Source organism: Macaca thibetana, chromosome 15, assembly GCF_024542745.1.
Source record: "Macaca thibetana thibetana isolate TM-01 chromosome 15, ASM2454274v1, whole genome shotgun sequence".
NCBI lineage: Eukaryota > Metazoa > Chordata > Mammalia > Primates > Cercopithecidae > Macaca > Macaca thibetana.
The window spans coordinates 8,574,379-8,602,321 of record NC_065592.1 but is presented as its reverse complement, the minus strand read 5'-3'; the positions used below and the strand labels follow the sequence as shown (position 1 = coordinate 8,602,321).

Genomic DNA, 27,943 nt, shown 5'->3' with positions numbered 1-27,943 from the left:
GCATGCACCACCACGTCCAGCTAATTTTTGTATTTTTAGTGGAGACGGGGTTTCGCCATGTTGGCCAGGCTGGCCTCGAACTCCTGACCTCAGGCGATCCGCCTGCCTCGGCTTCCCAAAGTGCTGGGATTATAGGCATGAGCCACTGTGCCCGGCCAGGTTTTATTTCTTAAGCAGAAATCATTATAGTCACTTTTTTTGCTCCCCCATTTCCCATGCTCGCTAACCTCTGACTCTTTGTTTTACTGCCCTAGGTGACAACATGTACAGCTGTGAGCGGTGTAAGAAGTAAGTGAGCCTTCCCTGGCCTTTTCCTTAACTGCCCGTTTCTGTGCCCTGCATATTCCCCTTGGGTTTCCGCAGAGAGCCCCCCACAATCCTGCCTTCCCAGAAGAGAGCCGGGTGGAGGGCTGCTCCCCGGCCTGATGCCGGACACTGAAGCTGGCTTGTGCTTCCTCCCCAGGCTGCGGAACGGAGTGAAGTACTGCAGAGTCCTGCGGTTGCCCGAGGTGAGCCGGCGGCCTTGGCAGCCTCCTTCTCAGCTGTCCCGGGGTGCACACCAGCACACACCACGCGGGGGCTGACCCTGCTCCGCTTCTCGGGCACTTCTGTGCTGCAGGGGCCACGGAGACTCCATAGCTTTGGCTGAGAAACCTCTGGGAAGGGTTGGCAGGGGGCACATTTTTCCGACTGTGACTTGGTGCTCTCTCTCGGTGGCCTCAGCACATTTGTTGTCTAACGTGTTGTGTGAGGGCCCAGTGGGAGGCAGGTGTGTAGGATGCTGAGGCACCACCCCCACTGAGGCAGCTATGGCTCCTGCCGGCTACAGAGTGGTGAGAGGAGAGCTGGCCCAGCCGGGGCTGTTGCCAGGGGCCTTTCTGAGGAGTGATGTCTGAGTGAGGCCTGGAGGTTGTAGGCTGGTGTCAGCGTCGTGGATGGAAGGCACAGAAGGAACAGACAAAACCCCAGTGCAGGAGCAGGCTTGTCCGCACCAATGAAGGCACGTGTGGCTGTAGCAAAGAGGAGAGGGCCCCAGCAGAGGGGGCCCAGGATGGGGCTGTGTTGGTTCGGGGAGGCTTTGTGGCTTCTCAAAGGCAGTGCCGACAGAACTGGTAAACTTGATGGCTCAGTGCAGCTCTCGGAGTCCAGTTCTCAGCCGTGGAGCTGGGAATGATCTGTGTGACTTAGAGTGAGCCCAGTCTGGACCACGTGGAACTCTTCGATTTGTTCCAATGGAGTCAGCTTTCATGATCCCATCAGCTGTCCTGGGCCCGGGGGCAGGCCTGCGAGCATCCGCGTCATTTCTTCCTAGGTGACCGGTGCGCTCTCTGTCCCCACAGATCCTGTGCATTCACCTGAAGCGCTTTCGGCACGAGGTGATGTACTCATTCAAGATCAACAGCCACGTCTCCTTCCCCCTCGAGGGGCTCGACCTGCGCCCCTTTCTTGCCAAGGAGTGCACATCCCAGATCACCACCTACGACCTCCTCTCGGTCATCTGCCATCACGGCACGGCAGGCAGTGAGTCATGTCCCCTCCCCTGCTGCCCCCATCCGCTAGGATCCCTGTGACCCGTCTGCTCTGCCGCAGGTGGGCACTACATCGCCTACTGCCAGAATGTGATCAATGGGCAGTGGTACGAATTCGACGACCAGTACGTCACAGAAGTCCATGAGACGGTGGTGCAGAACGCCGAGGGCTACGTCCTCTTCTACAGGTGGGCGCCGGGCCGGGCCTGGTGGAGGAACCTCACCACCCCCGTCCCCTAGGACCCATGGGCCTTCTGGGTGTATGTAGGGGACAGTGCCTGGAAGGGTTTTGAACCAGGGAAGTAAGGACTTGGATTAAGAAAGAGCTCTCCGGCTGCTGTGGGGAATGCAGGAAGGCAGCTTGGAGCCTTCTCCAGGGCCCTGGCTGGTGCACAGGGGCGCTGCTCACATGTCCAGGACCCCTGAGGAACCCAGGAGGTGGACAGGGCCGGTAGCCCCAGGTGCACTGGGATGAGGGCTCTGCATGTGTCTGGAGGTGGCAGCCGTCAGGCACAGCTTCTCGCCCCCTCCTCACCCCGCAGGAAGAGCAGCGAGGAGGCCGTGCGGGAGCGGCAGCAGGTGGTGTCCCTGGCCGCTATGCGGGAGCCCAGCCTGCTGCGGTTCTATGTGTCCCGCGAGTGGCTCAACAAGTTCAACACCTTCGCAGAGCCAGGACCCATCACCAACCAGACCTTCCTCTGCTCCCACGGAGGTGAGGCGCCCCCCTGTGGTGGGAGAGCAGGGTGGGCAGGTGTGCCGAGCCACAGCTTCACTCCCTGTACCTTCTTCCCAGGCATCCCGCCCCACAAATACCACTACATCGACGACCTGGTGGTTATCCTGCCCCAGAACGTCTGGGAGCACCTGTACAACAGGTAAGAGCCCGGGAGGCCAGCTAGTCTCTGTCCCGTCCAGGGCCCAGCTGGGCAGGAAAAGAAGGGAGGACAGGGAAGGAATGCCGCCAGGACCCCTCACCACACGCTGGCCTCCACTCGGCAGCACAGAGCCGCCTTCACTTGTCTCATGGAGAATGACACGTGTCGTTTGTGGGAATCCACTTGGATCCTTCCAGTCACAAGGGACAGGAAACTGGCTGAAGCACAACTGAGTGTGTTGGCTCATCTGGTCCTCAGCCTTGAAACAAGGCCTCTTGGGGACTGTGGGCATGCTGCTCCCTTGCAGGCTCCATGGTGCTCACACAGAGGCGCGTGCAGGCCTGTGACAGCGCTGAGGGGGCACTGATGGCTTGAGGGGGAAGTGGAAGGCAGTGATCACTCTCCCCTCACTGGTGCCCCCCTCAGGCCATGTTTCTCTCTCCCTCCCACCCTGAGCACAGATTCGGGGGTGGCCCCGCCGTCAACCACCTGTACGTGTGCTCCATCTGCCAGGTGGAGATCGAGGCGTTGGCCAAGCGCAGGAGGATCGAGATCGACACCTTCATCAAGGTGCATGTGGCAAGGCAGCACGGGGGCGGCTGTGCCAGCCTCTGCCTGGGGCACTTGGGGACTTGGGGACAGAAGAGCCCTGTGTAGTCCCTGAGCAAGTTTGAAGGAGTCTTTTGAGGCTGGGCACGGTGGTTCACACCTGTAATCCCAGCACTTTGGGAGGCTGAGGCGGACAGATCACTCGAGGTCAGGAGTTTGAGACCAGCCTGGCTAACATGGCAAAACCCCATCTCTACTAAAAATAGAAAAATTAGCCGGGCATGGTGGCGGGTGCCTGTAATCCCAGCTACTCGGGAGGCTGAGGCAGGAGAATCGCTTGTACCTGGGAGACGGAAGTTTCAGATTGTGCCATTGCACTCCAGCCTGGGCAACAGAGTGAGACTCTGTCTCAAGAAAAAAAAAAAAAGAAAGGAAAGGAGTCTTCTGCGGGGGACTAGATGGCGAGGTGTCTAGGAGGACTTTTCCTGGTGAGAGGGTTGGCTTGAGTAAGTGAAGGCTCATCGCCCGGGTGCTGTTGAGCTTAAAGAACCAGTAGATGGATCCCGTTCTCAGCCTTGGCTGTGTTATTTTGGGCTGAATCATTCTTTACTGTGGGGCCATCCTATGCATTGTAGGATGTTTAGCAGCATCCTTGGCCTCTACTCACTAGTGCTAGTGACAACCAAAATGACCTCCAGTCATTCAGACTTCTGTGAAAGAGCTGAGTGCAGGTGAGGCTCCTGGCACACTCCCTCCCTGCCACACTACTTCTAACAGGGTTAGGACGCGCTCCACTCACAGGGAAGGCCCGGCGAGAGACACTGAGGGACGCCCGTGCTTTGTGGCCATTAGGAAGTGATTCTGCTGCCTGGGCACAGTGGCTTATGCCTGTGATCCCAGCACTTTGGGAGGCCGAGGCAGGTGGATCACTTGAGCCCAGGAGTTCAAGACCAACCTGGCCAACATGGCGAAACCCCATCTCTACCAAAAATACAAAAATTACCTGGGCACGGTGGTGTGTACCTGTAGTCCCCGCTACCTGGAGGGCTGAGTGAGGTGGGAGGATCACCTAAGCCTGGGAGGTTGAAGCTGCAGTGAGCTGTGATCGTGCCACTGCACCCCAGCCTGGGCAATAGAGACCCTGTCTCAAAACAAAAACAAAAAGGATACTGTCAGGGCTGGGCATAGTGGTGTGCACTTGTGGTCCAGCCTACTCAGGAGGCTGAGGTGGGAGGATCACTTGAGCCCAGGAGGTCAAGGCTGCAGTGAACCATGATTGCGCCGCTGCACTCCCGCCTGGGCACAGAGTGAGACCCCCCCCATCTCAAAAAAGAAAAGAAAAAAGAAAAAGAAAATGCTCCTGTCAGAAGGAGAGCTGCCTCTCTGAGCAGATAGGCACATTCTATTCAACCGGGGAAAATTAGCATCTGCCAGGCCAGGTGCAGTGGTTCATGCCTGTAATCCCAGCACTTTTGAGAGGCCGATGTGGGCGGATCACCTGAGGTCAGGAGTTCAAGACCAGCCTGGCCAACATAGTGAAACCCCATCTCTACTAAAAATACAAAAGTAGCCAGGTGGTGGCGCGCACCTGTAGTCCTAGCTACTCAAAAGAGGCTGAGGTGGGAGAATTGCTTGAACCTGGGAGGCAGAGGTTACAGTGAGCCGAGATCGTGCCATTGCACTCCAGCCTGGGTGACAGAGTGAGACTCCCTCTCAAAAAGTAGCATCTCCCTTGTGGTCTCAGTTGGGTCAAACAGTTATTGAAGAGACCCACAAAATGTTGCCACTGTCCTCTCTGAGCGATGGGTGTGTTCATTTTGTTTGAGCTTGTCTGGGGGTTCTGATTTTTCACCTTGAGCATCTGGTGTTTTTGTAAGACTCTTGGGTGAGGGCCTGGGGCGGGGGCATTTGGGAAATCCTTGCTGAAGGTAAATAGAGGCTGACCTGCCCTCTGTCCCCTCCCGTCCTTGCCCACCTGCCCAGCTGAACAAGGCCTTCCAGGCCGAGGAGTCGCCGGGCGTCATCTACTGCATCAGCATGCAGTGGTTCCGGGAGTGGGAGGCGTTCGTCAAGGGGAAGGACAACGGTGAGCTGAGGGGGGCCTGGCACTTACCTGCCCCGGGGGCCTCCTGGGAGATGGGATGCTGGCAGGGGAGGGCCGGCACACGGGGGCTCCTGCAGGCCCCGTACCTTCCCCCAGGTGCCACCCATCCAGGGTGGACAGAGAGCATGGGGCTCTGCCAGTCCCCAGTGGGGATCGCTGTCCCCACCCAGAGGCAGGAAACTGCTCCTGCTCTGCGCCCCTCCCCTTCTCCACTCCCTGCCGTGCCCAGCAGGCTGCTCTGCCCTCCTGCAAGGCCCTTTCCTCAGGGGAGCGTGTTGCCCGAAATGACAGATTTGTCATCCAACTCGTTGGATTTAGAGAGATGGAGACAGGCCCCATCACAAGGATGCTCCCAGGGCCCCCCAGACCCCCAGTGAGGAACAGCAGAGCCAGCCATGGGTTGCCTGTGGCTTTGGGGCCCGGCAGGGTGGGCAGAGCCCATGGTCCTGCTCACGGGACCCTTTGTGTGGAGCACAAGCACCCACCTGTGCTCGGGAAGGAAGGCCCCACTGCCATCCCGCTGCTCAGGGAAGGTGCCAGGGCCACCCTGAGGCACCTCTGGTGGTGGCTGAGGCCCTCAGCGTGGCTGTGGTTGAGAACGTAGCTCCAGAACCCCCACCCTGGCCTGGACAGTGGCCTTGCCTTCTACCAGCTGTGACCTGAGTGGTTACTTCACCTGCCCAGGCCTCGGCTCTGTCTCTGTAAACCTCTGTCTTGTCCTGTGGCTGCTGAGGCTAAATGAGACAGCTGGGCAGAGGGGAAGGGGCGTGGTGAGTGGCAGCTGCCAGCAGAGATGAGGGCATGGGCCGCCCACCGCAGTTCCCGCGGCCAGCACAGAGTCTGAGACGATCTCGTGCATCCTGGAAATTCCCTCTGCTGGGTCCTCAGACTGCCGCAGAGGAGCATTGGGTGGCCCAGGCACCTCCTTTAGAGACTTCTCGCTGACCCCCAGGCCTGGGGTGGCCTCACTTGGGATGGCTCTGCTGCTGCGGAGGGTGGAGGGCGTGGCAGGGGCTGAACCCGAGCCTGCTGTGTCTGTTCCAGAGCCCCCCGGGCCCATTGACAACAGCAGGATTGCACAGGTCAAAGGAAGCGGCCACGTCCAGCTGAAGCAGGGTGAGTTCCCCCGGCGTCAGCCAGGCTCCTCTCTGCGCTTCCTGGCTGCCAGGCTGCTGCCCAGCCCCGTCCTTCCAGGAGCCCCCTTCCCACCTGTCTTAGAGTCAGGCTGAGATGTCCACCCGAGTCCAGGCCCAGGCGGCTGAGAGATGGCGCAAGGGGCTTGGTCTCTGCTTGTGTCCTCCGGGTCCCACCCCTCCGCCTGCTGCTGGCCTGGCCCACCCTGCTGTTTATGTCAGCGCCACTCCCAGGAACGAGGGACACAGCCAGAAATAACACATCTCCGGGGCCCTTAGCAGGACGGACGTTCCTCTGGGAAATCCTGGTTTCCATCTGACGGCTTTGCATAGATGCCCTGGTTGCCGTCCTCCCCCTTTGGGGTCTGGCCCTGCGGAGCCCCCACTGCCCAGGCCAGTGGCTTCCTTGAGGCGGCAAAGGTGAGCCCAGGGATGCCTCTCGTGCCCTGCAGGAGCTGACTACGGGCAGATTTCAGAGGAGACCTGGAACTACCTGAACAGCCTGTACGGAGGCGGCCCCGAGATCGCCATCCGCCAGAGCGTGGTGCAGCCGCCGGGCCCGGAGAGCCTGCACGGGGAGCAGAAGATCGAAGCCGAGACCCGGGCAGTGTGATTTGCTGGGCTAGTCTGTAAGTGGCCCTGGCCGGTCCCTCCACGGCACTCTGGGTCCTCTCCTCCCTCTCCAGAGACCCTCACGTGTCCCTTTGAGCATCCAAAGGGCAGGTCCCTGAAGGCGCCTTCCTGGAGGCTGTAGGGAGGCCCTGGACGTGCCCAGCCCCACTGCTGAGTGCCCGTGTCCCCACAGCCCTGTGTGCCCCACCCCGCGGAAGGCGTGTTTGTGTCCAGAAGAGAGGCCGGGCCACTGCAGAACCCCGCTGTGTAAAGAGGCAGAAAAGTTGGTTTGGTTCGCAGTGAGTAACGCTGCAACTAGAAAACATGCACTTCAGGCTTGTTTAAACGACCAAGACTCTGTGACGTTAATTTGGGTTTTTGTCCTGGCAGTGCTCCTGCCAGTCACTGTCGTCATTGTGTCCCCCACAACTGTCCTCTTACTAGCTCGGCCCAGCTTTGTTCCTGGAGCCCGATGCTGCCCCCCTCAGGCAGAGGATGCGTCTGGGGCCAGAGTCAGGGAGTAGCTGCTGCTTCACAGCGTTGCCACCGTTTCTGCCGCCACCGTTTCTGCCGTGAGATTGGCCCTGATCCCCAAAGACTGGAGGGAGCTGCTCCGGACTGGTGAGCGCAGCCAGAAGCCCTGGCCAGTGAGGAGCTCACAGGTCCTCCCTGATGGTCCCGCCGCACCCCTGCATCTCCTGGGCGTCACCAGGAAGGCTCTGAAGTCCCAGGCTGCTTTCAGCACTTTTCCTGCAGACTGGAGACTCTGGACTCATTGCTGATTGGAATGCCAGGAGGAGGGTGGATTTCTGCCAGTGGGGGACATTTCTGGAGGCAGCTGGTCCCCCACACCGCATCCTGCTGAGCCTGCCCCTGGATTGGCTGTACTTTGCCTGGAAGTTCAGCAGTTCATCTTCATGGGAAATTTGCTGAGCCCCCACCAGGGAACCGGATGATGAAACAGGGATACCTCACAGCGCTGCCATTTGCTGCAAAGGCAGCTTCCCGGGCCGACGCTAGAGAAGACAGACTTCCCCTTCCTCCCAGCGCCAGCAGTGCAGAGCCCACCTGGAAGCGTGTGGGGGGCGTGCAGGGGGCAGCGCTCAGGCGGATCCTGGGAAGCGGCCTCTGGATGCTGAGTGGAAGGACCCAGTGAGCACAGCAAGGCACCAAAGCCCCTGGAGAAACCACCAGAGCGAGATGCGGCCGTCGTCAGGGTCACAGCAGATGGCGTGTGGGTGGGGAAGGGGCTCTGGGACCAGACCCCCACACCTCTGTGGTCATCAGTCTCTGTAGAAGCAGATGGTGGTGGAAATTCCAGCAGGTGGGTCCGGCAGAGGCCCCGAGGCCTCACTTTTCGGATCTTCTCTCCCAGATCCTGCTCCCTCCCGGCTGAGCCTGGGTTCCCTGGCATTGGCCCCAGCCTTCTGAAAGCTGCTGCTGCAGCCAGAGGCCGCACGCTGCACTGTCACCACGCAGCTGTGCAGGCTGGGATCGGGCCCCAGCTCTGTGCTGTCTAGTTTGTGTTCAGAATGTCAGAATAAACACAGAATAAACATTCCCACAGCCACACTGTCGTCTCTCCTTCACTGCAGTTAATTCTGTTACTGGAGGGCAGGTGAGGCTCTCCGCCATGGGGACAGCCCCTCAAGCCCTGGGGCTCGCCTTGCAGATCACCAAGCCGGGAGGGAGCTTTCCATGTGGCTTTCTGAAACCAGAGACCACCTGGAGGCTGTGGACGCGAGCGGAAGAGGGGACCCAGCCTCTTTAAAGGCCCGTCGGTGTCTCCTTTCCTGGAATCAACACCAGCCTCAGACAGGTAGGGCCAGATGTGGCCAGTGATTGAGGCCAGCACATCCCACGGCCGGTCCCCCTCCGGCCGCCCAGACAGGCGGTTACAGAGTGGCTGTGAGCAGGGGGTTGCCTCTCCTTTGCACACCGGCCCTGGGCATTCAGTGATGCTGGTGTTCAGTAGTCTGAGTTTTTTGTTGGGTCTCATTTTGGGGGAGAGAAGAACTTGAGATTTTTATATATAACTTATCAACATGTATTTGTGAAATCCCATTGTTGCAGGAAAAAGGGGTTCCGATCCAGACCCCAAGAGACGGTTCTTGGATCTCACGCAGGAAGAAACTCAAGGTGAGTTGCAGAGTTCACTGAGAAGAGTTTATTGAAAGCTGCTCAGGTACAGAGTAGAGCGTCCTTAGAAAGTAAGCGGAGGGGTGCCCGTCGCTGTTTTCAACTCCTCTTATGTAGGGGTCTTAGCTATAGAAAAGCTACGCTGCCTGTCACGTGGGCTGACAGCCTGACACAGTGGATTGCTCTGTTGATTTAAAGAAAGCTATCCTTGGCACATCGAAGCCTCACTGTGGTCATCTTCAAGCATACGCTGTGTGGCATCTGAACCTTCTGCCGTCCTAGGAGTTTGTCCTCGTGGGCGTTAGGCAGCTGCTTCCTCAGACTAAACATCTTAGACCAAGGTTGTGACTGGCCTGGACTGTGCCTAATTTTCTGTTTTTTGAGATGGAGTCTCTCTCTGTCGTTCAGGCTGGAGTGCAGTGGCGTGATCTTGGCTCACAGCAACCTCCACCTCCCAGGTCCAAGCGATTCTCCTGCCTCATCCTCCCGAGTAACTGGGATTACAAGCGCGTGCCACCATGCCCGGCTAAGTTTTGTATTTTCAGGAGAGACAAGGTTTCACCATGTTAGCCAGGCTGGTCTCGAACTCCTGACCTCAGGCGATCTGCCCACCTCGGCCTCCCAAAGAGCTGGGATTACAGGTGTGAGCCACCGTGCCCAGCCCCCCTGGCTAGTTTTCAGGTGGAGCTGAACTCAGAATGACGTCACCCTGGCTCCCCAGGCTTCTGCTTCCCCACCCCTGTCAGATACGAGTGCACAGAAACATTCCAGCATATGCAAGGATAACATCATGACAAGGACCCACGATGGCACAGTGCCAGTTCCATGGAAAGCCCCGGGGCCTCCGGAGTCAGCCACCTTGCCCCACCCCAGAGGTGGTTTCTTGCACGCAGTTCCCTCATCCCGCCTTTTTTTTTTTTTTTTTTTTTTTGCTGAAAAATGCTTCATTGTATTACTATCTTTTTTTTTTTTTGAGACAGAGTCTCACTCTTGCCCAGGCTGGAGTGCAGTAGCGCAATCTCACCTCACTGCAACCTCTGCCTCCTGGATTCGAGCAATTCTGCCTCAGCCTCTGGAGTAGCTGGGACTATAAGCACGTGCCACTACGCCTGGCTAATTTTTTTTTTTTTTTTTTGTATTTTTAGTAGAGACGGAGTTTCACCGTGTTAGCTGGGATAGCCTTCATCTCCTGACCTCGTGATCCGCCTGCCTCGGCCTCCCAAAGTGCCGGGATTACAGGCTTGAGCCACTGCATCTGGCCAAAAGCTTCATTTTAAAATTGAGCTTTCTGACTGTGCTCATGCCTTTAACACCTTCCCAGCAACTTTCTGCTCCTTGATGAGGAAGGCACACTTGATCCTGTCGGGAACACGTTCACACAGAAGCACCAGATGCCCTGCTGACGGGTTTTTTGTTTGTAGACAGGGTCTCACTGGGCTCAAGTGATCCTTCTGCCTCAGCCTCCCAAAGTGCTGGGATTACAGGCGTGAGCCACCGCGCCTGGCCGCTTGCTGACACGTTTTTGGTTTGGGGCGGTCTCATAGGAGCTTTAGGTCTCACAGCACAAACCCCTGGAAGTCAGCCCAGGCCTACGCCACGTGCAGACTTTGGCGCTTTCCCAATCTCGGTATAAAGGTAAAGGATTCTCTTCCCAGGGGTTCGGGCTGGCCTAGTGTTGTTAGAGGCTGTCTTCTAGGAAAGCCTATGACAGACGGTTTGTGAAACTGGGCCATGCTGAGTGCCTGTAGACAGCGTTCCCGGAAGAGGAAAAAACAACCTTGGTCTTTATGTGGGACTCTAAGCACTATTTTTGGCTTTGTTTACATTTGAAGGTTAGATACGTGTCGATCCACGTGATTGACATTGAACATGGAAAAGGAGAATGAAAGAGTTTTGTCTGGAAGATTTATTTAGGAGGTTTGGAGATCTTGCACTACAGGAAGGTGAGCTGGAAGTAGGTACCAATTTGCCTTAAAACATTTCCTTATATTTTCCTTTTAACTACCTGGCTTTTAAGGAATTCAAACGTAGGTGTCAGGATCTGAACTCTGTGGTTGATTACTGAGCAGGGACAGGAAGGGCTCCGTGGCTGGGGAGGCCGGGCTCAGGCTCCTCCTCTGTGCTGAGCCAGGGCGTGGCTCTAGCTGCTCGAGGAGCCGGAAAGGCGCCTGCACCGTGGGGGAGGCCGAGGGCCACCTGCCGCCTGCCTGTGGTTCTGTCAGCCGTGGCGCTACTCATAAACCTGCATCTGAATACATTTGCAAGGTGCAGCCACCCAAAAAGTGTATTTCCCACCTTTGTTCTGTTTTAAATTCAGTGCAAACATAAATTATCCTGAGGATCTTAATGCTACCTAATTTTGAGCCCCAGAGAGCCTTGAGGGAAGTGAGTGGGGGTGGGTGGGGGGTGTTCGAATCACAGTCCCCTCTGGCTCTTCCCTTCTGCAACTTCACCTACACAGAGAGATACCTGCTACCTGGACGGAGCAAGGGTGAGCTGGGCACAGAAGAAACGCACGCCCTTGGGGAAAGCTAGGAGCAGTAGACAGCCTAGGCAACGTATGTTCTGGAAAGGTGTCCCGGGGTTTCTCAGGGTGCAGCCTCCATTCCTTCCTTCCTTCCATTTGACCCGTGAGCAGCCTAGATGAGGGGGCCTATGGAGAGCTGGACCTGGGAACAGGTTCTGAAGGGTAGGGCTCGGCGCAGCGTGGCAGCCAGAGTCTGTGCAGACTGAAGGGATGCGGCCAGCCCTGGGCTGAGACATCCCTCCAGCAGGTGCCGCAGGGCAGAGGGGAGCCTTCTCCATCCCCCACGGGGAGAGTGGGTCTGCGTTTCCTCCCACAGCTTTCCACCCCTTAGCTCTGCAGACAAAAGTAGGGTCCTTCCTCTGCTGCTTCTGTACCTTTCGTGGTCCAGAGATGTCCCCGGCTGATGTCACTATACCATCTGGAGGTCTAACGGCAGGCACGAGTGCTCAAGTCAAGGCCAAATGGGCACTCAGTGCGACCCTGGAGAAGCAGCTGACACACCAAGGGGCGGCCACGTGCCTGCTGGCAGCCTTCACACCCTCATCCCGGGTCTCAGAGGGCGCTGGCAACACAGATCCCTGCCTCCCCTCTCAGGAAAGGGTTGCAGGGCCAGGGGAAGGGCGGCCTCCTCCGGGCGGGTGCGCAGAGCCAGGGAACCCGTCTGGATGGTGGCTCTTTCCCACCATCCTTCTCTGGCAGCAGCAGTTCAAGGCGGGGCTTCCAGGCTGTCCCATACATTTCACGATTTCGGAGTCTTTCGCTTCAATTAAAAAAAAACTGGGGGCATGCCCGAGCCCCGCCTCTGCCCACCTCCTCCTCCCTCACCGCAGGGCTCCCTCCTTTCTCCCTCCACTGCTGCGCTCTGCCGTCTGCTCCCGCCAGGGGTCCCCACCGTCTCTGCGGACCGAGGAGCCGCCTCCCAGGCCCGGGCGTGCCCAGGGCTGGTGGACGGCGTGGGGCGTGGGGCGGGCCGGTATTTCCTGACCCGCTGGAGGAGCCGGCCCCACAGGCTTGTGGCCTCCCCAGAGCCGGTGAGCCAGGAACTTCCTACTTCAAGAGGCTTCCCCAGTGCAGCAGAAAAGCAACTAGTAGTCCTCACTGCTCCCGACCTCTGTGATGTCCACACCCGCGGGAATGCGGGCCCCAAACCAGCAGGCTCTGCTGTAGGCGCCTCAGCGCTGGTGCGGCTCTTGGAGAAGGCTCGGGCGGGGCGGGTGGGGCGTGGGGGGGTTCACAGGTGGAGACAGCCCGTCTCCGCCCCGCAGACTGCTGGGCGCAGTCCCGAAATATTCTTCCCAAGTGGACTTTTTTGCTGACAACCTAGAGGAGAGGGTTCCGGGTAGGATAACGGTAGGTCCCCCTTGTTCCCTTGTGCCACGCTATGTCACACTGGGAACCAGAGATTGCCAGTGGCGCCTTGAAGCCAGCTGCACGCACTTGTGGGAGAGGTTCCCAGTGGCCCCTTATTGGTGCCCTCACCTCCTGCCCTCTGCAAGTGAGGACGCTTGGCATCAGCAGAGCTGCCAGGCCTGTACTTCGTATAGCTGCGAATACATCATTTCCTGGACAACTGTTTTCCTAAAACAGTGCTTAAAAAAAAAAAAAAAACAACCTCGGGACACAGAGAAGTGTGGGCACAAACCGATTGTATCTTTCCCCAAAAGGCCAGGGTGAAATTTTCAAAGCAGGCTGTGGAAACGGGGCCTCCCGCTGCACATGTCCAGCGGCTGCCCGGCACAAAGCGGCTGCCCTTTTGAGCTGTCCACATGAAACAGCTCCGCACTGCCTGCAGCCTCACAGAAACTACTGATTCCAGCCACGCCACCAGGAGTACCAGCTTGAGCACTGGTGACACGAGATCAATGAAACTCAGGCGCGCCCTCATTTCACCACCTCCTCCTGCCCCAGCCCCAAGCAATGGGGTCCCCAAAGAGCTAGAGTAGCAACCAGTTGAATGTGCATGCAAAAAATACTCCTAGCCATAAGGAGCCTTTCAGAATCCTTGCACTAAATCAGCCTGAATTTCATGTCACCACGGTCTAAGAGCCTCCCCCTCCACTGTGGATGGGGGTGGAATTTAGAGCTGTCTAGGTCTCCAGCTCCTCCCAGGGGCCAGCTCCCCAGCCCAGGAGGTTTCCAGTGACACCAGACTGCTTCCGCAACTAGGGTCATGTCTTCATGCAACATAATAGTCCCATGACACGGTGCCAGAAGTTATACTTTATTTTAACACGTAGAGGATTAACATATAGTTACAAGGTCAATATAAGCCTTCCAATGGAAGCTCTTTATTTGGTTTAATTCCATCTCCAGAGACAAACAGGCAACTCTAGGACCTTTACAGTGGCGACTGGCCTCACACAGCAAAATGCCTCCAAAGTTTAAAATTAGTGCAACACACACACGAACGTCTTAAAGGTGCTCAATATCAGGTTAAAATAGAATTCTGGACCTTTTAAAAAAGTTTTTGGATGATAATAAGCACAGGAGGCAGAGCCAATAAGAAACATGAAACCAGTATTTCTGGAAAAACACTTAGTATTAACGTCACTTTTTTGACGTCGTGTAAACTTTCTTCTGTAATGACAGATGTTACCAAAAGCCATCGAGACCTTTGTGCTGTGCTGGTTAGACAGGCTGCAGGCTTATCTCCAAGGTGAGCGGGATAAAACCCCCCACGGAACAGCCCATGACAACCTTCCGTGCCTTTTTATACTTTCCCATCCTGCAAATGAAAAACTGGGTAAAGGACAAGTTCCTCTCTTTCATTTTGTTTCTAAGTACTTTTCAGGGCAGGCTCTTTTACAATTAGTCATCTTAACAACACAACAGTATTCTAGCACGGTGGTGAAGTGACAGGCGGCAGATATGGGGCAGGAAGGAGACGCTCACGGGAAATTCCACGTTCTACTCTATGTGAACTGCTCCAGAAAAATACAGACATGATTTCACAGTAGGATTCCCAGAGTCAATGATACATAGGACAACTGACCTCCTCTAAGAAGCCCGGCTGGGGCAGCAGTGAGCTTTCCATGGAGCCACGCGGACGGGCCAGGAAGCAACACCCAGGTTCAGCATTTAAGAGCACTCGCTGTAACATTCTTTTCGGACACGGGTGGTGGAAAAATTTAAAAACGCGGAGGAGTGACGGGGATATAAGCGTATCCTATACTGGGGGTGACGGTCATTCAAAGAGCAAATTACTGCAGCTTATACCTTTTTCACTATGTTGCAAGAAATGAATCTATCCTGACCCATCATATGAAAGATGTGATGCACATGCAGATCCCATTTTAAAGAACCGTTTCACATCCTCGTGGAGTGGAGAGTGGTCCACTTGAGTTGGTGAGGTCAGAAGTTCCTGGAGATCCCTGTTGGCCCTGTTGGCGGGGGAGCCCTTGCGGAGCTGTGCAGGCTGCCGCACTCTCCATGCACCTGTTGGTTTGCAGGGACAGAGGCGCGGCCCTGACTCTTCTCACCCTGAGTCATCCCAGCTTGTCTTTTGTCTGTCAAGTTGGTCCTCCTGCATGTAATGGGTGCACCACGCTTAGGTCACGGGTTGCAGGGACTGGAAGCCCATGGCTCTGCCGCAGCCCTGAGCCTTCAGTGGGCGGTTTGCAGTCCCCCAGGGAAGAAACAGTCAGAGAGGCTCATGCTCACCCACTTTAAAAACCCGAAGCCACTTCCTCTTCACCTGCCTGGGCCTCCGTGCTTGTGGTTTCTCGTCCCGGAGGGCTGGCGGAGCTGCTCCGGAAGGGTGCTGTGTGGTCAACCCTGGTTGGCTGAGAGGAGCAATTTCCTGGTTTCCACGAGTAAAGACGGCCCCATCCCTTGGGACCTGTCCTTTCTGTCCTTGTCCCTTTGGCTTCTATAGGACTTCCTTGTCTCACATTCGTAAACAGCAAGAGAAACCGAGGATGCTTGAGGGGACCACCTAAGTTACAAAGCCAAGCAAATAAAGCCGCCTGACGCCATCCCTAGGCTTCGGTGGCGCTCTCAGTCACAGGAGCTCTCAGCCAATGGTTCCTCTTGACTGTTTCTGCACCAAATGAGAGGAGGGGCTGCTCTGCTCTAAGGTGTGGGGGGCCACAGATTAGGGGATCTCAAGTTTTCCTCAAAGACCCACACGGGGAAAGAAACTTAGCTCTAAAAGCAAACTCAACTAATTCCACATGACCTGAAGAGCAGGTGATAAATGGGGTGGTGGCGGCGGGATCCCTCAACGGACCACGAGAGGCACGGGGTCTTTGGTGATTAAAGTGCTAACCTTGGTGGGGTGCAGTAGCTCACGCCTGTAATCTCAGCACTTTGAGACGGGCGGATCACCTGAGGTCAGGAGTTCAAGGCCAGCCTGACCAACACGGTGAAACCCCATCTCTACTAAAAATGCAAAAATGAGCCAGGTGTGGTGGTACACGCCTGTAATCACAGCTATCTGGGAGGCTGAGGCAGGAGAATTGCTGGAACCCAGGAGGCGGAGGTTGTAGTGAGCCAAGATCATGCCACTGCACAACAAAGCGAGACTCCGTCTCAAAAACAAAACAAAACAAAACAAAACAACAAGAAGTGCTAACCTCTTCAGATGCTAATCCTGGGGCTCCTGGAAAGGAGAGGATGTTCGCTTTCCAATGAGCCGGTGCAGAGGGGAGGGAGGGCCTCGCTCACAAGCACATGGTCTACAGTTCTCAGGGACAGGGAAGTGATGCAGAGGACAGGCGTGGGCTCCTCACAGCCGGTGGACACAGGTGAGCCAACAAGGCGAGCTGGAATTCGACCTCCAGCGTGGACCTTCCCAGGGCACTGAAAACAGGGCGCCAAACCAAAATGTGTGCGCACGCGTGTGTACTGGTGGGTGTGCCTGTGGGTGTGTGTGCACCTGCCCCCCGCCCACCAGATGCTCTCAGTTCGAGGGGATAGTGAAAGGGTCAATGTTTAGTATGAGGTGCAAGCCTAGAATCCAAAAAGGACCACTGAGGACTTCACAGACTCGGGAGAAGAGGAAGTGTTTTCTACAGCAGACAGTCGGGGACACAGGGATGACATCGAGTGCTCAGTCCGCCTGGTGTGCGCCGGACCTGCCTTGTCTCCTCAGGGGACCCGTGATGACATTTTCACTAAAGGCACTGTGTGAAGCGCGGAAGGGCCGCCAGGACGGGCCCGGGTGGACTGAGGGCCCAGGAAGGAGCAGGCGGGGGTGTGTGTCCCACCGTCTCAGTGGCCTGCGCGGGGTGGGTTGGGGGAGCGATGAGGACTGACCCGAGCCGTGGGGGTGGGCGCTGGCGAGGCTTGTCCCCCACGAGGTGGCCCGGGCTGGGCAGGAGGGCAGGGCCGCAGGGAACATGCTGTAGAGAGAGAGAGAGACCGCCCCGCAGGGATGGGGCTGCGGAGGGATGGGCCGTCCACAGGGCAGGGCACTGGAGGCCTGTGGGGACAAGCAGACGGAGGCTCCTCCAGGAAGGTTCACCTGAGGCTCGCAGGCACTCCCCTCTAGGAATCTACAACACAAAGAGAAACAGAAAGAGAAACTCGCCGTTAGAGAGGATGGCGCGGGTTCCAGGCGGGCATTTTGCTCTTGGCTACAAACTGCACCGCCCTGGGAGGGGAGGGTAGTGGGAGGGGAGGGAAGGGGTGGGAGGGGGCATCTCAGAGCAATTGGTTACCACAGGGCAGGTCTGAGATGAGGAACTTTCACGGTTTTCTCTCTAGCCTTTAGCTGGTCTTTCCTTCAGGGTTAAGAGAAGCCCAAACAGGAGACTGATGAGGCCATCCGCCCCAGCTCATCTTTCTTACAAGTTTAGAGAGAAAGTAAGAAACGGAGGCCAGGGCCGGGCGTGGTGGCTCACGCCTGTAATCCCAGCACTTTGGGAGGCTGAGGCAGGCAGATCACGAGGTCAGGAGTTCAAGGCCAGCCTGGCTAACGTGGTGAAACCCCGTCTCTACTAAAAATACAAAAATTAGCCGGGTGTGGTGGTGGGCACCTGTAATCCCAGCTACTTGGGAGGCTGAGGCAGGAGAATCACTTGAACCCAGGAGATGGAGGTTGCAGTGAGCCAAGATTGGGCCACTGTACTCCAGCCTGGATGACAGAGCAAGACTCCATCTCAAAAAAAAAAAAAAACCAACCAAACAAAAAAAAAACGGAGGCCGGTGCAGTGGCTCACACCTACAATCCCAGCACTTTGAGAGGCTGCAGAGGGAGGATCACATGAGCTCAGGAGTTCGAGACCAGCCTGGGCCACAACATAACCAGACCTCATCTCTACAAAAAAATTTGTTTAATTAACCGGCACGTTGGCACTGCCGTAGTCCCGGCTATTCGGGAAGGTGAGTTGGAAGGATGGCTTGAGCCCAGGGAGGTCGGGGCTGCAGTGAGCCAGGATCGCGCTGCTACACTTCAGCTTGGGCGACAGAGGGAGACCTCGACTCCAAAAAGAAGAGAAAAGAAATGCATCCGTTTCCTAGAATGGTACAAGGAACATGAAGGCCCGATTCTCTCAGAAGGAAACTCTTGGGTCTTTGGCAGCACAATGTAAAATCTTTGGTGAAAAGGAAAACCTGTCGTTCTGTATTCATTCAGCAATAAACCGTGAAAAGCTCGTCATCTCAAGGAGAGAGAAAAGAAACAAAAGAAACACAGACTTCTCAGGCCCTGAGTGCACACAGGATCAGACGCGGGAGGTGCCATCATTTAAAAAGGAGGAGGTGGGGGCGGGAGGCAGAATTTTTAAAAAAGCATTGGGCTAGAAAATTCCCTATTACTGGAGATGAAAGAGTTAAATATTCACATTACATAGAATAATTTTCTTGGAAACATGAAAAGTCACTTAAAATACACAATACTGAGAAAAAATATAACATTTATTAGAGAGGCGGATATGAGGGTACAACTAAAAGATGCCAGAGTCTTTTCTTTTAGAATGAGAATAGAAAGAGACAATCATGTTGCTGTATTCAAACAAAACTTACTCAGAACCCCAGAGTTTCTAATAAACTCCAGTGCGGAGCCGCAGCGGGGACCTAGCTCCCCGTGCGAGACGCTTCGCGGCTTTCCGGCAGTTATAAAAACAGAAAGGTCATTAGGCAGCAGGAGAACCCATAAAACAAACAGATAAAAGTACAACATTAAAACAACTCATTCAAGTACTGCTTTGAGTTTTTAAGTTGCAGTCTATACACATGTATTCTGTGGGGGGAGTTATGAAAATATTTAACAGAGAGCAATCGAAAAATCGAAAAACCATAAAAGAAAGTCACAATCCAATGGACCCACCGGAAGTTACTCTAAATAGTTTGGCAATTATTAAATAAGCACATCGTAGACACCACACACACACACACACACACACACACACACGGTGCACCGGCATTATAACAATAAAACAGCTGCACTGAGTTATGGGCCTAAGAAAACAGTGGCTTTGCCCCATCAGATGGGTTTAAGGAGGGCAGTGTTTGTGGGCAAGTTGGACAGAGTTATAAACAGAGTAGGGCGGAAAGGCTTCTCTGTACGTATTCTTAATCTCTTAAGTGTAACTTTCAAATAAAAGGAGAAAATTATATAAGTAGCTGAGATTTTGCTGTTTTTATTTTAACAGAGAACTGCTAGAAGATAATAAAGTATACTTTGGGTGGAAATGGAAATTCCTGGTTCTTTGGAATTTGGTTTTCTAATATTTCATGCATTGATGAGATGGACCTGAAATTTACAAAATATCTTTAACTGTTTAGTCAATATTACAGAGATTCACCTGGTACAGCACTGAGACATACAACGTAATGATCACACATTTAAAATTATCATAAATGGATGTGCCCAGACCCCTCCCACCCCATTCCCCCTGAAACCAACTGAGCTGTTTTCTGAATTAAATTTGAATAACGAAATAACTAAATTTGAATAATTAAATAAGAAAAAAAAAAAAAACCACATAGTTTGACCGAACGCCTTTTTGCAAAACCGACTTTTACAAGGTTAATGCCGTCTCCCTATTTTCGAGTTTTTCAGTGGCTGCTTTGCTTTGTCCAGGAGTTCACAGACTGGAAATGAGTTTGTCATCGGATAGAAAGGTCGGATTTTAACACCTTAGGTTTCCCATTCACTTGTTTACTGGGGTAAAGCTGGAAACTTCCTGCTGCTCATTTGAACAGATCCCTGTGGTTGAAGGGTCAGCTGATTTTCTCACTGCAGTGCTTACAAAGAGGCCTGGGGTCAGGATGGGCGGCTTGATTGATATTATGTCAGCAAAAGTATCCAAAAGTAATTTGGGCCTGGCACAGCGGCTCACCCTGTAATCCCAGCACTTTGGGAGGCTGAGGTGGGCGGATCACTTGAGCTCAAGAGTTTGAGACCAGCCTGGCCAACATGGTAAAAACCCGTCTCTACTTAAAAAAACAAAAAACAAAAAACAAAAAACAAAATTAGCCGGGTGTGGTGGCGGGCACCTGTAATCCCAGCTACTCGGGAGGCTGAGACACAAGAATTACTTGAACCCGGGAGGCGGAGGTTGTAGTGAGCCAGGATTGTATTACTGCACTCCAGCCTAGGGACAGAGAGTGAGACTCTGTCTCAAAAAAAAAAAAAAAAAAAAAAGGCCGGGCGCGGTGGCTCACGCCTGTAATCCCAACACTTTGGGAGGCTGAGACAGGCGGATCAAGAGGTCAGGAGATTGAGACCATCCTGGTTAACGCGGTGAAACCCGTCTCTACTAAAAATACAAAAAATTAGCTGGGCGTGGTGTGGGCATCTGTAGTCCCAGCTACTCGGGAGGCTGAGGCAGGCGAATCGCTTGAACCCAGGAGGCAGAGGTTGCAGTGAGCCAGGATTGTGCCACCGCACTCCATCCTAGTGACAGAGCGAAACTCCATCTCAAATTAAAAAAATATATATATGTTTTTTAAAGAATCAGGCTGTCACCAAGTAAAGGTTAACAGGCTGTGAGAATCTTGAAACACAGCCACAAGCAACCACAACCCCCACTGGGTTCTGGAGCCCGAATGTGCAGCTACTGCTTGGAAAATCAGTTTTAAATGGACTTGAGCTGATAAAATGAACCCACCAGGTAGAGGGAGGGGCTAATTTCCCACTTGAAAGTAGGAGGGACACAAGGAAATCACTTTCACAATCAAATGAAAAGAGAATCTGAGCCAGCGCCTTCATTCTGACCCATTTGTAGTGGGTTCTCTATGATCTCGGGGTGGATTCTTGAAATGGGCACAGTGAAATGCCTGGCAACCATCTACGCATGCGACTAATTTCACTATCTAACCTCCCACATCAATGCCAATTTGAAAATGCAAATTCTCATGTGGCCTAGATTCCTTTCGATGTGATGAGACATTTTATTTCATTCTGGCTACAGTTAATTGTATAAAATGAGCCAGAAATTCTAAAATCATTTCCAGTAAATCCAAACTTTGCCAATGATTGAAAGCAAAAACAAAAACAAAAACAAAAAACAAAAGCAAACCCCCAAACTCTCTGAACAGCGATGTGCTGAGATCTGAGATCTGTGTCTGTGGGGAGAAGCATTTGTTGCCGCACCATGTTTTATTTATAGCCCCACCTGGGCAAGCATGGATGCAGCTCTACTTGTAAAACCAACAGAAACAGAACCAAGTGTGAGAGAAAATCACAAGGAGCTGACGCATGGACATGCTCTGCTTTTAAGTAACTGCATCTAAACAGCATTAGCACATCTGATCAACTGTCAATTTGGGCCGGGTGCAGTGGCTCACGCCCGTAATCCCAGCACTTTGGGAGGCAGAAGCAGGCAGATCACTTGAGGTCAAGAGTTTGAGACCAGCCTGGCCAACATAAGTGAACCTGTCTCTACTAAAAATACAAGAATTAGCTGGGCGTGGTGGTGCGCACCTGTAACCCCAGCTACTCGGGAGGCTGAGGCACGAGAATCGCTTGAACATGGGGGAGGTGGAGGTTGCAGTGAGCCACTGTACTCCAGCCTGGGCAACAGAGCCAGACCCTGTCTCAAAACAACAACAAAAACAACAAAAACACAAACACAACAACAAAAAAAACCTGTCAATTTGATGACATTTGGAAAATCAGCAATGCCGTGTAAAAATCAACTGGTCAATTCACTGAACTTTTCCAGGTTTCAGCTGGTTGTCTGGGATCATACAGATATAACAGGATACTCGTGATGCCCTACCAAGGATGCTGACCATGTTTAAGTAAAAATACACAGTTTAGATGCCAATATAAGAATCTTACTTACTCCTTTACTCAAGGAGGAGGAGATGTTATTTTACTTGTGACTTCCTCCCAAGTGAATGAGTGTACAATTTAACAAACTAGCACAGTTCAGTTTATTAAGTTACAATCTATAACCTCCTAATGTCGCTCAGTGTATGGTGGACACTAGATATAAACAAGAATAGGGAAGTCTTTGGCACCTGCAAGATGTGTGCCGGCTTTTAAATTCAGAAAGATTGATTAGAAGCTACAATGCAATTTTTTTTTTTTAATCTACAGATACCACCAAAAGAAGAAATGCTTATCAGATTTCGAATGACACAGCTGTAAATTGGCGGTTGGCAGCTTTCCACATAAAATTTTCATCAGTAAGTGAAACTTGATCACAGCCCAAACTAGACAAGACAATTCAGGTGGCCGGACCCTGAAGTCCCCTGTGAGACTACAGGAACGCGTGCACTGTGGTGCTCGCCAGCCAGTCTCTTGAGGAACTGCCTGCAACAGTCACGGTTGTGGGGAGAAACAACTCCATTTTTTTTTAAGGTTTTTTTTTTTTGTTTTTTTTTTTTAATGGTATTAAATATAAGTCTTAGCACCTTTGGCATTTTTGTCCAAACAGACTTCGACATACGAAGTGGGGACATAACCCTCTTCATCTTCATTTCTCCGAATGCGGGTCCAGCCATCGCCTTTGTCTTCCTCGATGACATACAGTGTTTCTCCTTCAACCACGGAGATCGTTCCTTCATTCTGACCTGAAAAAGCAACATCAGGGTATTTTAGATGTCTTGGCAAACGCAGGTAGAAAGCCAACAGTGGCCTTTGCAATGAAACAAGTGTCATCAAAGATGAAGTCCATGCAAAATTCACCCCACTTGGTCCTTCTCTGACACACTGACCCCTTACCCACTGCCTCAAAACCGTCTCCTTCTGCACAGAAATGTCGGGGTTCTTACCTCTGTCTCTCTAGGGACCCTCTCTAAGGCCTCCAGGGGCCTCTTTCTCCTCCCTCCCAGAATGGCAAGTGTTTCCCCACCGGGAAAATCTTTGGGCCTCTTCTCTAGTCTTCTTCTGTCTCCCTTGGATCTCTCTTGGGGGAAAGGTACCCCCATGGCTCCAACTGCTTCTCTTTTGTCTGCTGGTTTTCTTGGGGGGAGTTGGGGGGATGGAGTCTCGCTATTGTTGCCCAGGCCACAGTACTGTGGTGCGATCTCAGCTCACTGCAGCCTCCACCTCCCCGGTTCAAGCAATGCTCCTGCCTCAGCCTCCCAAGCAGTTGAGACTATAGGTGCGCACCACACCCAGCTAACCTTTGTGTTTTTAGTAGAGACAGGGTTTCACCATGTTGGTCAGGCTGGTCTCAAACTCCTGACCTCAGGTGATCCACCTGCCTCAGTCTCCCAAGTTTTTTGTTTTGAGACACAGTCTTGCTCTGTTGCCTAGGCTGGAGTATGATGGTGCGATCTCTGTTCACTGCAACCTCTGACTCCCGGGTTCAAGTGATCCTCCTGCCTCGGCCTCCCGAGTAGGTGAGATTACAGGCATGTGCCACCATGCCCGGCTAATTTTGTATTTTTAGTAGAGATGGGGTTTCACCATGTTGGTCAGGCTGGTCTCGAACTCCTGACCTCAGGTGATCTGCCCCCTTGGCCTCCCAAAGTGCTGGGATTACAGGCGTGAGCCACCACGCCCGGCCCAGCTGCTCCTCCTTAAACACTGTCCTCACATACTGCTTCCATTCTGGTACTTTCTGTAGCCAAGATTCCACTTTTCCTCCTGTCTGCAGCACACCGCCACCTAGACATGGCCCCAACACCTGCAACAACACAGACGAGCCTGGATTCACTGTTCTTCCTCCTAACTGTATCCTCCTCCTACTTTTCCACTTCCCCAGACCTCTCCATCCTCTCAGGAATGCAACTCTGGGAGCCATCTTGGCTTTCCTCTCCTTTTTCTTCCTGGCTTCTGATCAGCCCCAAATCTACGCAGTTTGTCAATGGCGGCATCTCTGTATCCATTCCTTGAACAAGGCCCCCAAGACCTTCTGTTAGGATCATTTCAAAGGCTGCCCAGCCCCCCCCCCCCCCCCAGTTTTCTGCAAGGCAAAGAGTTTAGGGAGCTGTTAATAGGGCAACAGGGAATGGCGGGGGGATGGTTGGAATATGAAGTAAAACTGGGAACATTTAAACTAGTACTTCTTTCTTATTTTGTCACAATGAACATACAGTCTATTAAAGGCTCTGAAAAGTCCTGTAGTAAAGAAATCTGTAAACTGTATTTATCCCAGGGCTTCCCAAACTTACTTGAGCTCTGATTGCTATTTTTAAAAAATGTATTCATTATATTAAAATGCAACTTTTTCATAATTTTATTATTATTTATTTTTTTAGAGAGACAGGGTTTCACTCTATTGCCTAGGCTGCAGTGCAGTGGTACGATCATAGCTCACTGTAGCCCTGAACTCCTGGCCTCAGCCTCCCAAAGTGCTGGGATTACAGGTGTGCTGCCACTGAGCCTGGCCTGATAGCATCTTTCAAGGCTTCCTTATTAATGTTCTGCAGGACATCATTTCAAGGTTCATCAGTTTAGAAACACTAAACTAGTTTATCTTTTCTTTTCTTTCTTTCTTTTTTTTTTTTTTTTGAGACAGAGTTGCCCTCTGTTGCCCACACTGAGGGCAGTGGCGCAATCTCGGCTCACTGCAACTGCCGCCTCCTGGGTTCGAGCAATTCTCATGCTTCAGCCTCCCGAGTAGCTGGGATTACAGGTACCTGCCACCATACCTGGCTAATTTTTGTATTTTTAGTATAGATGGGGTTTCATCATGTTGGCCAGGCTGGTCTTGAACTCCTGACCTCAGGTAATCTGCTCACCTCAGCCTCCCAAAGTTCTAGGATTACAGGCATGAGCCACCGCGCCCAGCCTAGGCTGGTCTTTCTAACCATCCTCCCTGTTTTCTAGTTGATCCTACACATCTGACAATGACTTTCCTAAGGCACAGCTCTGACTGCATCAACACCCTGTTAGAGGCTGAGCTTCAATAGCTCCTCAATGTTTGCCACGTAAAATCCAGATGTTTCTCTGACCTCGCCCCCATTGGCACTTCCCACTTTTTAGTGCCACATTTCACTATTAGGACTTAAGATATCTAAGCTCCAGCCACACAATGCCCATTTTTGGCCACACTCCCCATGCCATGGCAAGTTCTCCAAACTTCCTTAAGGAAGTGACCTCATTCTTCCCTGTCCTCCCCATTCCTCTGTATCCCTCCTCTGGCAAACACTGCAAGCTGTCCGCTTTTATTTTTAATTTAATTTAATTTTTATTTATTTATTTATTTTGAGACGGAGTCTTGCTCTGTCACTCAGGCTGGAGTGTAGTGGCGCGATCTCGGCTCACTGCAAACTCCGCCTCCTGGGTTCACGCCATTCTCCTGCCTCAGCCTCCCAAGTAGCTGGGACTACAGGCGCCCGCCACCTCGCCCGGTTAATTTTTTTTTGTATTTTTAGTAGAGACGGGGTTTCACCATGTTAGCCAGGATGGTCTTGATCTCCTGACCTTGTGATCCGCCTGCCTCAGCCTCCCAAAGTGCTGGGATTACAGGCATGAGCCACCGTGCCCGGCCTATTTTTATTTTTTGAGAGGGAGTCTCGTCTGTTGCCAGGCCGGAATAAAGTGGCATGATCTTGGCTCACTGCAACCTCTGACTCCTGGGTTCAAGTGATTCTCCTGCCTCAGCCTCCCGAGTAGCTGGAATTACAGGCGTGCACTACCATGCCCAGATAATTTTTGTATTTTTAGTAGAGATGGGGTTTCACCATGTTGGCCAGGATGGTCTCGATCTCCTGACCTCATGATCCACCCGCCTCAGCCTCCCAAAGTGCTGGGATTATAGGCATGAGCCACTGTGCTCAGCCACTGCTCGCTCCTTAAGTGTGTCTGCCTGATCTCCCTCCAGGCAGGTGCCATATTATACGACCTGCATCTCCCCTCTTCACGGGCCTTTACAAGACAGGAGCGCTATAGATATTAAATATTAAATGAATGGATGAAATGATCATCCTCCATATCATCCGCTGCAGTGAAGCAAGAACCAAAAGTCAAAATATACAACCAAATAATAATCATACCATGAGTAGGATAAAAGCATAGTAGAGAAAGATCTGGAAGGCTGCTGCTGCTTTTTTTTTTTTTTTTTTTTGAGACAGGGTCTGGCTCTGTCCCCCAGGCTGGAGTACAATGGTGCTATCTCAGCTCACTGCAAACTTTGCCTCCTCAGTTCAAGTGATTCTCATGCCTCAGCCTCCCAAGCAGCTAGGATTACAGGCACATGGCACCACGCCTGGCTAGTTTTTGTATTTTTAGTAGAGATGGGATTTCACCATGTTGGTGACGCTGGTCTTGAACTCCTGGCCTCAAGTGATCTGCCTGCCTTAACCTCCCAAAGTTCTAGGATTACAGGTGTGAGCCACCGCACCCAGCCAGATCTGGAAGGCTTCTAAAGAAGGTTCTGGTCACAGAAAGAGAAGAGTGTGGCTAGGCACAGTGGCTCACACCTGTGATCACAGCACTTTGGGAGGCTAAGGCGGGAATACTGCTTGAATCCAGGAGTTCAGCACCAGCCTGGGCAACATAGTAAGACCCTGTCTCTACTGAAAAGTACAAAAAGTACAAAAGTACAAAAATGAGCTGGACATGGTGGTGCTTGCCTATAGTCCCAGCTACTCAGGAGGCTGAGGTTGGAGGATCACTTGAGCCCAGGAGGGCAAGGCTGCAGTAAGCCATGATTGCACCACTGCACTCTAGCTTGGATAAGAGAGTGAAACCCTGTATCAAAAAAAAAAGAAAGAGAGAGAGAGAGAGAGAGAGTGAGAGAGGAAGGAAGGAAGGAAGGAAAGGAAGAAGAAGGAAGGAAGGAAGGAAGGAAGGAAGGAAAGAGGGAGGGAGGCAAGGAGGGAGGGAGGGAAGGAGGGAGGGAAGGAAGGAAGGAGGGAAGGAAGGAAAGAGGGAAGGAAGGAAGGAAGGAGGGAGGGAAGGAGGGAGGGAAGGAAGGAAGGGGGGAGGGAAGGAAGGAAGGAGGGAAGGAAGGAGGGAGGAAAGGAAGGAAGGAAGGAGGGAAGGAAGGAAGGAGGGAGGGAGGGAGGGAAGGAAGGAAGGAGGGAAGGAAGGAAAGAGGGAGGGAAGGAAGGAAGGAGGGAAGGAAGGAAGGAGGGAGGGAGGGAAGGAAGGAAGGAAGGAGAGAGGGAAGGAAGGAAGGAGGGAAGGAAGGAGGGAGGGAGGGAAGGAAGGAAGGAAGGGAGGGAGGGAAGGAAGGAAGGAAGGAGGGAGGGAAGGAAGGAAGGAGGGAGGGAAGGAAAGAAGGAGGGAGGGAAGGAAAAAAGGAGGGAAGGAAGGAGGGAGGGAAGAAAGGAAGGAAGGAAGGAGGGAGGGAAGGAAGGAAGGAGGGAGGGAAGGAAGGAAGGAAGGAAGGAAGGAGGGAGGGAAGGAAGGAAGGAAGGAAGGAAGGAGGGAGGGAAGGAAGGAAGGAGGGAGGGAAGGAAGGAAGGAGGGAGGGAAGGAAGAAAGGAAGGAGGGAGGGAAGGAAGGAGGGAGGGAAGGAAGGAGGGAGGGAAGGAAAGAGGGAGGGAAGGAAGGAGGGAGGGAAGGAAGGAGGGAGGGAAGGAAAGAGGGAGGGAAGGAAAGAGGGAGGGAAGGAAGGAAGGAAGGAAGGAAGGAAGGAAGGAAGGAAGGAAGGAAGGAAGGAAGGATGAAAGAAGAGTGACTCAGCTATTACGGTTTTTAAAAGGCAAGGGAATCCAGCGGACACGAAATGTCACCTTCAAACGTGTAGAGAGCTTTGCATGTCCCTATGGCAGGGAGGGGCTCCTCATCATCAAACTCGTCGTCAAAATCCGTGGCCAGCACCTTCACCTCACTCTCCTGACTCTGCTCCTCTGTGTAACTGCCATCTGGGCTGCTCAAGAAAGGAAAACACAAAGCAACTAAAGCGACTGACCCCAGGGAGGACTCAGGTTGAGTCCCTGTGACTGGAGAGCGCTTGCAACCCCCGCCCCTCAGCGAGTGCTGCAACTGAGACTGCGGTAAATCATCCGCAGGCTCAGATCCCACACCCCATGTGGCAATGGGGAAAAGTGACAGGTCAATTGTAACAGACATTTTGGCATTGAACAAGTGCCTTATGCTCATTCCAGATTCCGAAATTTAGAAATAAATACAAAGCCAACAGGCTCCCTTGCCAGAGGCAGGCGCTGTGCAGATACTG

The 27,943-nt window shown here is 53.1% G+C and overlaps 3 protein-coding genes across 38 annotated transcripts in view; 1 reads left to right on the top strand and 2 right to left on the bottom strand.

Moving 5' to 3' along the window:
- The window catches only part of USP20 (ubiquitin specific peptidase 20), a 47,018-nt gene extending 38,646 nt beyond the window's left edge, over nucleotides 1–8,372 (top strand). For 4 of the 5 annotated variants that reach the window (XM_050759821.1, XM_050759824.1, XM_050759825.1 and 1 more), the window contains exons 16-25: nucleotides 255–288; nucleotides 464–509; nucleotides 1,341–1,521; nucleotides 1,591–1,717; nucleotides 2,072–2,241; nucleotides 2,323–2,404; nucleotides 2,866–2,974; nucleotides 4,937–5,039; nucleotides 6,102–6,173; nucleotides 6,643–8,372. In XM_050759821.1, the coding sequence (XP_050615778.1) occupies nucleotides 255–288; nucleotides 464–509; nucleotides 1,341–1,521; nucleotides 1,591–1,717; nucleotides 2,072–2,241; nucleotides 2,323–2,404; nucleotides 2,866–2,974; nucleotides 4,937–5,039; nucleotides 6,102–6,173; nucleotides 6,643–6,803 (1,085 nt within the window). In that variant the 3' untranslated portion in view covers nucleotides 6,804–8,372. The remainder of the gene's footprint in view (nucleotides 1–254; nucleotides 289–463; nucleotides 510–1,340; nucleotides 1,522–1,590; nucleotides 1,718–2,071; nucleotides 2,242–2,322; nucleotides 2,405–2,865; nucleotides 2,975–4,936; nucleotides 5,040–6,101; nucleotides 6,174–6,642) is intronic. The other variant, XM_050759822.1, reaches the window with a different exon arrangement.
- Nucleotides 1–27,943, bottom strand: part of C15H9orf78 (chromosome 15 C9orf78 homolog) — a 583,691-nt gene that overhangs the window by 47,099 nt on the left and 508,649 nt on the right. The window contains exon 1 of one of the 11 annotated variants that reach the window (XM_050760247.1): nucleotides 23,763–23,783. The exons of 9 other annotated variants lie outside the window; for them this stretch is intronic. The gene's annotated coding sequence lies outside the window, so the exon portion shown is untranslated. Of the gene's footprint in view, nucleotides 1–203; nucleotides 208–23,762; nucleotides 23,784–27,943 lie in introns of those variants that run through there. One more of the 11 variants, XM_050760240.1, reaches the window with a different exon arrangement.
- Nucleotides 13,677–27,943, bottom strand: part of FNBP1 (formin binding protein 1) — a 164,688-nt gene continuing 150,421 nt past the window's right edge. For 8 of the 22 annotated variants that reach the window (XM_050759940.1, XM_050759944.1, XM_050759947.1 and 5 more), the window contains 2 exons: nucleotides 27,498–27,634; nucleotides 18,309–22,436 (listed from right to left, as the gene is read on the bottom strand). In XM_050759940.1, coding sequence (XP_050615897.1) covers nucleotides 22,258–22,436; nucleotides 27,498–27,634 — 316 coding nt within the window. In that variant the 3' untranslated portion in view covers nucleotides 18,309–22,257. Of the gene's footprint in view, nucleotides 16,964–18,308; nucleotides 22,437–27,497; nucleotides 27,638–27,943 lie in introns of those variants that run through there. The other 14 variants (XM_050759943.1, XM_050759946.1, XM_050759950.1 and 11 more) reach the window with 5 other exon arrangements.